At 40.6% G+C, this 10,000-nt stretch overlaps 1 protein-coding gene across 1 annotated transcript in view; it reads right to left on the minus strand.

The window, feature by feature from the left end:
• LOC137656479 (hepatitis A virus cellular receptor 1-like) overlaps positions 1–8,669 on the minus strand; it is a 12,557-nt gene extending 3,888 nt beyond the window's left edge. Inside the window, exon 1 of the mRNA XM_068390653.1 lies at positions 7,848–8,669. Coding sequence (XP_068246754.1) covers positions 7,848–8,267 — 420 coding nt within the window. The 5' untranslated portion in view covers positions 8,268–8,669. The remainder of the gene's footprint in view (positions 1–7,847) is intronic.
• Between the last annotated feature and the right edge of the window lie 1,331 nt (positions 8,670–10,000).

Below are 10,000 nucleotides of genomic sequence, written 5' to 3' on the forward strand. Positions count from 1 at the left end.
TCACAGTATATGTAATGTATTACTGTATGAACACAATTCAGAAACTGTACACAAGTTTACTGTACATATGTACATATAATATGTGGTAAGACTACGCATAACTCAGGTCATTGCCACACTTAAACGCAAATACCATAACAACAAAACACTGTTGCTCATATCTAGCAACACTCCCTGATAATGTACCGTATACTACTATAATACATGTACAGTACTATCGCTACAGTACACTTTAGGTAGTTAAGTTAATACGACATATCACTCATAAGTGATCACTGTTTTTGGCAGGTCTACTTGTGTCGTTCCAATTCACCACACACATTGCCTATATCTACATTACTGTACTGTAAAGTACAGTATTTTGTATACAATACTGTACGGTAGTTAATATAACATTGCCTGTGCATTAATATTAACAATGATACACTAACAATGAAAATAAAAATAGAAAGTAAAAGTACAAACACCACTGAGGCTGGCACAAAAAGGACTGAAGCTGAGAGGCACATATGAGGACAGATGATGGGAAAGCCATGCCTAGTCAGCTAGAGATGGGATGCTGTGTTGTGTGAGAACTGCGCAAGGCATGCCGGGTGCAAAGTAGCGCGGTCAGTTTAAAATTGTTGGCTCGCCAAGAGAGTTCTTATTGTGAAACCAAGAATTTGTGAACTTTTATATAATAGGCTATATGGTTCTCTGTGAAGCAAAGATAGAAATCGTGGAGGCCAAGAGCTTTCTGATATATCTGAGAAAAATAAATTCACTGAACTTATTGGTGGTAGGTTGGCAAGGGCAATAGCCATTTGACACTGTATCAAAATAACATCGAATATCATGTTTTTGAACAGTTTCTTTGTTTGGCATTGATTAGCAGTGATTTGCACCACGATGACCTTGCATTGTATGTTGAATACCTAGAAAATGTACATGAAAATAAGCAAGCTTGGTTTTGTGATGGGCTGAGAGAAGGTTGTGACTCAAAGACAGGAGGAAAGCAACTAAGTGAGTTTATTATAGAACACTCTCCTTTATACACAAAAGCTTAATGCAACAGGAAATTTCATGTTCAAAACCGACACCGTTACCGGTGAGAAAAACAGGCATGTTTATTCAGGTTCTTTTTAGTGCGAGGGAAGAGCGAAGATACAAGCATAATATATACACAAAATGAACTATGTACGATCGTGTGAGACACGGTTGGTACATGGCTCCCCCCCTAAAAATGACAGACTGTACATGTTAAATAGGGCGCCCTGATCTAGAGAGGCGAACTGTAAGCGGGTCATCTGGTAGGAGATAAGCAGGATTTAGATGATCAATGGAGACCCAGTCTTATTTGCAATGAATGTTTAGTAGGAATGCTTTCGGACTGCGTCGGATCACAAGGAAAGGGCCCGTGCAAGGGGGCGTTAGCGGTGGCTTGCTAGTGTTGTTGCACAGGAAGACGTGCGTTGCAGAGTGCAAGTCTGTCGGTAGGTGATGCTTCACTGGGGGCTTGTAAGTCTGGCGGCATGGAGTAAATTTTCCCACGACGTGACATATGCGCTGGAGATCGAAGGAGGAGGTTGCAGAAGGAAAAAATTTGGCAGGGACAACCAACGGGTCGCCATACACCATTTCAGCTGCCGAGACTTCAAGGGTGTCTTCAGGAGTAGTCCTTAGTCCCAGAAGAACCCAGGGAAGCTGAGTAAACCAGTTGGAATCCTTGCAGCGGACATCAAAGCTGCTTTGATGGTACGATGAAAACGTTCAACCATTCCATTGGCATCGGGTTGTAGGCAGTTGTCTGATGTACAAGAGATTCGCTATTGATGTCCACAATTGAAAGGTGAAAGTGGTACCCCTGTCAGAAGTAATATGTTCAGTGATACAAAATCTTGCTATCAATCCTGAGAGTAAGGCAGATGTACATGAGGCGGACGTTGCAGTTTCCATGGGAATGGCTTCAGGCCAACGAGTGGAGCAGTCGATGACGGTAAACAGGTAAAGATGTCCTTGTGATGTGGGTAGGGGGCCTACAACGTCGACGTGAATGTGTGCGAAACGACGCTGGGGTTGAGGAAAGGTGCCCACTCCTGAATCTGTGTGTCGATGTACTTTGGAAGTTTGGCAAGAAGTACAGGTGCGGACCCAATCCTTAGCATCATTAGATGCCAAATGTACTTCGTCTTCAGCAGCAGTGCAGTAGAACGGCACGAGGGATGTGAAATGCCGTGAATAAAATCAAACACCTGCAGGCGTATGGGAGCAGGAATCCAAGGTCGCGGTCTACCAGTACTGACGTCACAGAGGAGGGTGGTGATGGAATCTTCGAGGGGAAGTCTTCCCAACGGAGGGACGTGCAGGATGTCCTACATGCTTGATACTCTGGATCCTGTCGTTGGGCTTCAGCCATGGCATTGTAATCCAATCCCAGTTGAATGGCAGCCAACGTGTTTCTTGACAGGGCATCGACAATGGGATTCATTTTCCCAGGGACGTATTGAAGGGTGCAATTGTATTCAGCCACGGCGGAGAGATGACGGCGTTGACGGGCGGACCAGGCGACAGACTGTCAAGTGAAGGCGTGCACCAGAGGCATGTGGTCTGTGCGAATGACAAAGGGCGTACCTTCTAAGAAATGGCGAAAGTGACAGACAGCCAAGTGCACCGCCAGCAATGCGCAATCAAAGGTAGAATAACCCGATTCTGCCTTGGACAGTTTTCTGCTGAAGAAGGCCAATGGGCGGGGCGAGCCGTTGACCACCTGCTCGAGTACCACACCAATAGCGACGTCGCTGGCATCAGTGGAGAGAAGGAGAGGGGCATGTGGGATAGGAAAAGTGAGAGCCGCAGCAGTTGATAGGGCCTTCTTTGCATTACAGAAGGCCGCTTTTTGAAGGGGACCCCACTTCAGGTCCTTTGGCTTGCCCTTGAGGGAGGCGTAGATGGGAGCAAGGCTGGCGATAACGGCTGGCAGAAAACGGTGATAATAGTTGATCATGCCCAAGAATTCCTGTAGATCTTTAACGGGCGAGAGCGCAGGGAAGTCCTGAACGGCTGCTACCTTCTCAGAGAGGGGATGGACTCCTGCAGGAGTGATGCAGTGCCCTAAGAATGACACTTTGTTGGCGCCAAAGGTACACTTGTCGTACCGGACTACAAGGCCGTTTTGTTGCAGGCAGTCGAGCACAATGCGCAGGTGACGGAGGTGTTCCACTTTTGAGGAGGAGAACACAAGTATGTCATCCACGTAACATACACAGAAGGTGAGGTTCCCTAAGATGCCATCCATGAGACGTTGAAACATGGCCCCGGCATTACGAAGGCCAAAACAGGAGTAATTGAAGGTGTATGTACCAAACGGAGTGGTGATGGTGGTCTTGGTGATGTCTTCTGGGTTCATAGGCACCTGATAATACCCCTTCACGAGGTCGAGCGTAGAGAAAACCTTCGCTTTGTGCATGTAGGAGGTCACGTCGGCAATATTTGGGAAGGGGTAGTGATCCGGTTCTGTTTGCATGTTCAGGCCCCTGTCATCCCCGCATGGACGGAGGGAGCCGTCTTTCTTCAGAACGATGTGTAAGGGTGACGACCATGGGCTGGAGGCCTTTTGGCAAAGGCCCATTTCCTCCATTTCGGCGAACGTCTGTTTGGCGGCAGCCAATGGTTCCGGTGCCAGACGTCTGAATTTTGCGAAGACTGGGGATCCCTTCGTCTTGATATGGTGATAGATATCGTGCTTGGCAGGAGCCGTGGGCGTTTGGCGAAGTTTTGGATGGAAAATTTCCGGGTACGACTTGAGGATTTGAGCGTAGTCATCCGTGGGTGCGCTGATGTGGAGAGCGAGGTTGGAGGGGGCGGGGTGAAAAGGTGCTGACAAATACGAGTCTGCGTTGACCAATCGTCGGTGGGCGACATCGACCAGTAGGTGGAAATGAGAGAGGAAATCCACACCGAGGATTGGCAATGTGACGTCAGCAACGAGAAACTTCCAATGAAATTTACTGTTTCCAAACGATAATGTGAGGTTCTCATAACCGTACGTGGGTATCGCAAATCCGTTGGCAGCTACCAAGCAGACGTCGGCAGACGTACACAGACTACGTCTTGTCCTGAAGAGTTCCCTTGGCAAAAGAGAACGACAAGCACCCGTGTCTACCAAAAATCGCACGCCCGTTCTGCATCATGTAAAAAGAAAAGATTAGAAAAACGGGAGGCCACCGCCATGAGCAATGACCTACTTACACGTTTTTTGGCCACTGACAATCCTTGGTACATTTCTTTGCGGTTGCCCCGTATCTGAAGTGGTAGTAGCAAAACTGTGACGGATGGGAGGTAGTAAGTGGCTGTAGAAGTCGTTGGTTGGGGTGCGAGCGAGTGGTGTGTGGTGGGTGGCTTTGACGCTGCTTCAGCACGTTCAGCAGAGGTGGAGGCGTTGATGGAGGTCTTGATGTGGCTGTCCATAAGGGCGTCGGGTTTGGTCATCAGGTCATTTATGGGTAAACTATCGATATCGGGTATGGCAGCGCGTATAGGTCCGAGTAAACGGCATATCCAAAGGGCACGAAGTAGGTTCACTTCACGAGGAGAGCCATCTGCGGCAGGTTGCAGGTGAGCTATACTGGTCATTTTTCAGAGAGGGAGCGAAGCCATTTGGTCCCCCAACGGTTGTTGCGAGAGCTGAAAAAGCTTTGCTATACGGGCGGCTGGCGATGGCGAGTACTGCTGCAGAAGATATGTTTTGAAGGCGTCATACGGTATTGGGGTGTCTCCTTGTTCACAAAGCCAGTCGGATATTTCCGGGAAGGTGTCCTCGAGTATCGCCGCGAGAACATGATCTGCTTTGGTTGTTGAGCGAGTCACGCCCTTGATACGAAACAGGTCTTCTGCGCGCTGAAACCAAGCAAACGCCTGTCCGCCGGCGAATGATGAAAGTTTCACTGGGGAAGCCTCAGCTTTAACTTCTGTAGAGTCCGCCATAGTACCAACGATGGAGGGGCGAGGGGGGGTGGAAGGCGGGAGGAGTGAGTCGACTTCCGGGGTCACTAATGTGACGGGCCGAGAGAAGGTTGTGACTCAAAGACAGGATGAAAGCAACTAAGTGAGTTTATTATAGAACATTCCCCTTTATATACAATAGCTTAATGCAACAGGAAATTTCATGTTCAAAACCGACACCGTTACCGGTGAGAAAAACAGGCATGTTTATTCAGGTTCTTTTTAGTGCGAGGGAAGAGTAAAGATACAAGCAAAATATATACACAAAATGAACTGTGTACGATTGTGTGACATATGGTTGGTACAGTTTAGTGATCTCGTGATAGGCATATCAAATTGAGTGACAATTCCTTTTGAAGTTAATGGTGCCAATGTAGATATTTCTTTAAAAGACACCCTAATTGAATTACAGAGTGATGAAATATCATCACAAAATTTAAGGATGTAAAGCATAACATATGGAAAACAAATGACACTGCTCTATGGTTGAATCAGGATTATCTCATGTTTTTCACTTATCAAAAGCTTGTAATAGACTCGACATCGTAAAAAATGGTGATCTTCGACTATCATTGACCTCGTTGAAGTCGAATATAATAACACTCGATGAGCAGCATCAACCACAGGGATCTTTTTTAATGAATCTGCATTATTGTAAATACTTAAGCCGATTTCCAAACAATTAGTTATAAATGACACACTATTGTTCAAAAATGCTTTATATAACTTAATTTCTTGAATGTTTATTTTCACCTAATTAGCCTTTCTTCAAATTAAGGCATAATCATTTACTATTTTTTTTATACCAATACCTTAACATTTGTATTAGTGAAATATATATGAAGCTTGTTTTTCGTTCGAATAGAATACGAGGATAAGGGGTCCACAGATTAAGTCTTAAATCGATGACGAAACTGGTCAGGATTCACATAGTTCATTCAGTTTTCCTTTTGGTTTTATTGTATTTGCTCATCGCTTGTTTTTGTTAGTTTGACCCACTGTATATACAGCATGTATACACACACATCACACACACACAGACACACACACACACATATATATATATATATATATATATATATATATATATATATATATATATATATATATTTATATATATATATATATATATATATATATATATATATATATACATACATATACATATAAAGAGAGAGAGAGAGAGAGAGAGAGAGAGAGAGAGAGAGAGAGAGAGAGAGAGAGAGAGAGAGAGAGAGAATGTTGGATGTATGCATGTAGGTATTAATATATAGAGATAACCAGAAACGTCTTATCTTCAACATCAGATTAAGTTTACCATAGGAATACATTCTAGTTCTCCTAAAAAAAGACTATCAACCATAACAAATTCATGTTTCTTATTAGTCTAGTTGCTTGTGCCTTCTCTCTAAGGCTCCTGTTTAATTTGTTGTCCCATACAACTTTTATAATTTTATATTTCTTATTGCATTTCTGTTTAATGTTTCATGTAGTCAACCTTTGGGTTGGTTACTTGTTCGGTCACTCCAGGCATTCATTTTAATATAGGTTTCCTTTCAACTTTATATTGATTGATTGGAAATTAATTGGTGGCACAATTGCCTGGGTCATGAACGTCGTGTTTGTTTTATTGACTTCTTTCTTTATCGTTGGAACATCTCGATCTTATGAATCATAGTACTGTATAAAATACCATGTTGAACTATATGCTCTCTTTTCCATTTTCTCTACTTCTTCCTTTTATTTTAGTATCTTCAGGTCTTTTTTTTAAAAAGGCCAAGCTTCTGCCGTTTGTAGCCAGTTTTCCTTTAGAAATCACTGATACTTTCGCGCGTGTGAAAGGGCAGAATCTTACTTTTAATACCTGTTGGTAAAAGTATCTACAGGTCGTGAACTTCTCTTTGAACTAAACCAAAAATTTTCGCAAGGAAATGCAGGACAACATAATGTACTAAACACATTAGAAATAAAATATAACTACACAGACGCTTAGACATAACTCGTATTAGACGGTAAAGGTACACAAGTTAGTATATGAACTTTCTTGTTCCACTAAAAATCTTTCTGTTGTTTCCACATGATTGAAAGTCATATCTTGAGTTAGAGGGTAATCTCTACTTTAGACAGTGATTACATCTTTATTAATTTCATAACCACCCTCAACTGCCATAGTCCCTATCTGGTTGTTGATTTTGTTGGTTTCTTTTAATGAAATATAGGTTATTCTGTGCTTTGGTGATGATCTCTTCGCCAAGTGGCAATTGATATTAAAATATTTTAGTCGATTGTCTTGTTTTTAATATTCAGAAGAGGACACATTCATTCCACGACTGGGGGAAAATTGTAATAACCCTTAACTTGAAAAATTTATCACAAGCTTTAATTAATTTTATCAATTCATTTATTTAATATTTTCAATCCCTTCTTATTTCCCTTTTAGGTGTTATTGTACGAAAGTGGTGTGATTGGTTTTACAGGTTGAAATGATACGAAATTGTATGAGTGTAAGGATACGATTAATCAATTAATATCATACAGCACTGAATGGCTTGATGCCCCAGTGCTTGGTTTGAGGCCTAAATTTTATTATCCAATCCAATCTTTGCCCTAATTTATTCATGGATATCTCTACATATTTTCATATGTGATGTTTATATGTACCCCAGGCCTAAAGAAAATAATGAAACGCAGTAGAGAATCCAATTGGTAAATTTGCTCAAAATCGTGTTATACGGTATTTGCAACCATCCCAGAGGATATTTACCACTCTACTGCCTAAGGGTTTATATCATGGCATTCAAGAAGGTTGCAAAAGGTTGAGAAAGTTTCTAAACAGTAATCCTAAGTAAAGGACAAAATTATCTTACCTTTAATGGTACAGCACACTCCACATACCAAGAGTCTTCGTGCCATCCTTTATCATTCTCTTTGCAAAAATCATAGGCCTCCCATTTACAGTTACTATAAAGAAAGAGGGACGTAGTTTTAGAATGACACCAGAAAGATGCTGTGATGTTGATATTGGTCGGTTTCGTCACTTCAACTTTTTCCATGCTGGTCTCTCTAGTAAATCCGAGAAGAAAAGCGCCACCTACATCCGTGCCATGGGGAGGTGCGCCTACTTTATAGGTAGGTGGTATTTCCTCATACTTCATGTTAACGAACTCACTAGTGCCGATTATGTCCTCAAAATTGGTGTAGTCGTAAATAAAACATTCTGGGGAAATGTACGGTAGCAAGGAGATCATAATGATGAACTTGAAAGGTGAAAGTACGAAGTGACTCATCCTTGATTTTAGATACTTGCCAAGGGACCAGATATACTAGTTTTAAAGTTTTTGTTAAGAGGACAGGTATCCTAGTTTCAGAGTCCTTGCTATGAAGTCACGTATAAGTGGTTTCAAAGTCCTTGTCTGGAGGTTAGTATGTTGTTTTCAAAGTCCTTGCTCGGGGGATAAGCTTGTTGTTTAAAAGGCCCTCTTAGGAGATTGGATATCCAAGCTTCAATGTCCTCGCAGAAAGATCAGTTATGCTGGTTTGAAACTCCTTGCAAATAGGTTAGGTATGCGGTTTTTTTAAGTCCTTCTGAAAAGGTATCCAGGCTTCAGAATCCTTAACAGAAGGTTAGGTTTCAAAGACAGTTCTAGGTGGTCAGAAACCCTGTTCTCAAAGTATTTTCTTCAAGTGCACCAAGCAATGTATGGAACTCGACTGAGTGTTTAACCACCGAAGGTTAAAACTTTAGCAAATGAATACAATTCTGTATAAGACTTTGATCAGCTATAGCTATAAAGAGATAAAATGCCCTGACTAGAATAATCTTTGAGAAGATTACTGGTATAATACCCAAATTCGTTATCTTCGTGTAATGAATTTTGATAAGACTTCAATTTGGGATTTTCGCTGCAAAGAAGTTTGTTTTTGAAACATTGAGTAAGAAAATTGTTTATCTTAGTAAGATTATTCCTATTCATTGAAATTATTTATGCAGTTATTATTTGATATATATATATATATATATATATATATATATATATATATATTATATATATATATAAATGTATATGTATATATGTATATATATACATATATTATATATATAAATGTATATGTATATATATATATATATATATATATATATATATATATATATATATATATATATATATATATATATATATGTATATATACATATACACACACTCTATGTGCATAGTCTTTCTCTTAAACACTTTTTATTCAATGCTAGAGCCCTGGTAGCATTAACTATTATAAGACAACTCCTTTTTAGTTTTCTGTATCTCTTCTCGTCTTCGGATTTCCATCCTTTTGGCCAATGACAAAATTAGAACAGTGTTGCTTTAAAATAGTTAATGTATAATTCCTTTAGTATTTAATGAATATGTATATATATATATATATATATATATATATATATATATATATATATATATATATATATATATATATATGTATATATATATATAGTGTGTGTGTGCGTGTATGTATGTATACGTTTTCCATAGGAGGCTGGATTTTACAATTAAAAAAAAAACATTCACTGTCACTCATACGTTATTACTTTAACTGCAGAGCCTTGGTTCTGCATCATCAGAACGCTCTCACCTTTACTGCGCTATTCACCTTTATTTACACTAACTCACATACCTCTAGAGTATCAATACGTCTCGCACGAGATTTATCTATCTTGCTTCCTTCCTTTCAAATCTTCGAAACTTTTACTCTTATTTCACCGCATCTTTCACGAATCTACTCCACTGTACCATCCCATCTCAGAACTTCCCCATCTGCCTTATTTATAACATCTACATATCTATAAATTTCTAACCCTTTCCTATCTTCTCCCTCCACATATACTATGCAAATTATTCCTCTCAATAACGCCAAACTATTGTGCCTCATCCATATTCACATGTGCACCTCGCTTCCATATAGCAGACTTGAATCCGTAAACCCTTCATATATATCCCTTGCTGCTATAGATACTCCTCTTTTTCTC

This window comes from Palaemon carinicauda, chromosome 17 (assembly GCF_036898095.1).
Source record: "Palaemon carinicauda isolate YSFRI2023 chromosome 17, ASM3689809v2, whole genome shotgun sequence".
Lineage (NCBI taxonomy): Eukaryota > Metazoa > Arthropoda > Malacostraca > Decapoda > Palaemonidae > Palaemon > Palaemon carinicauda.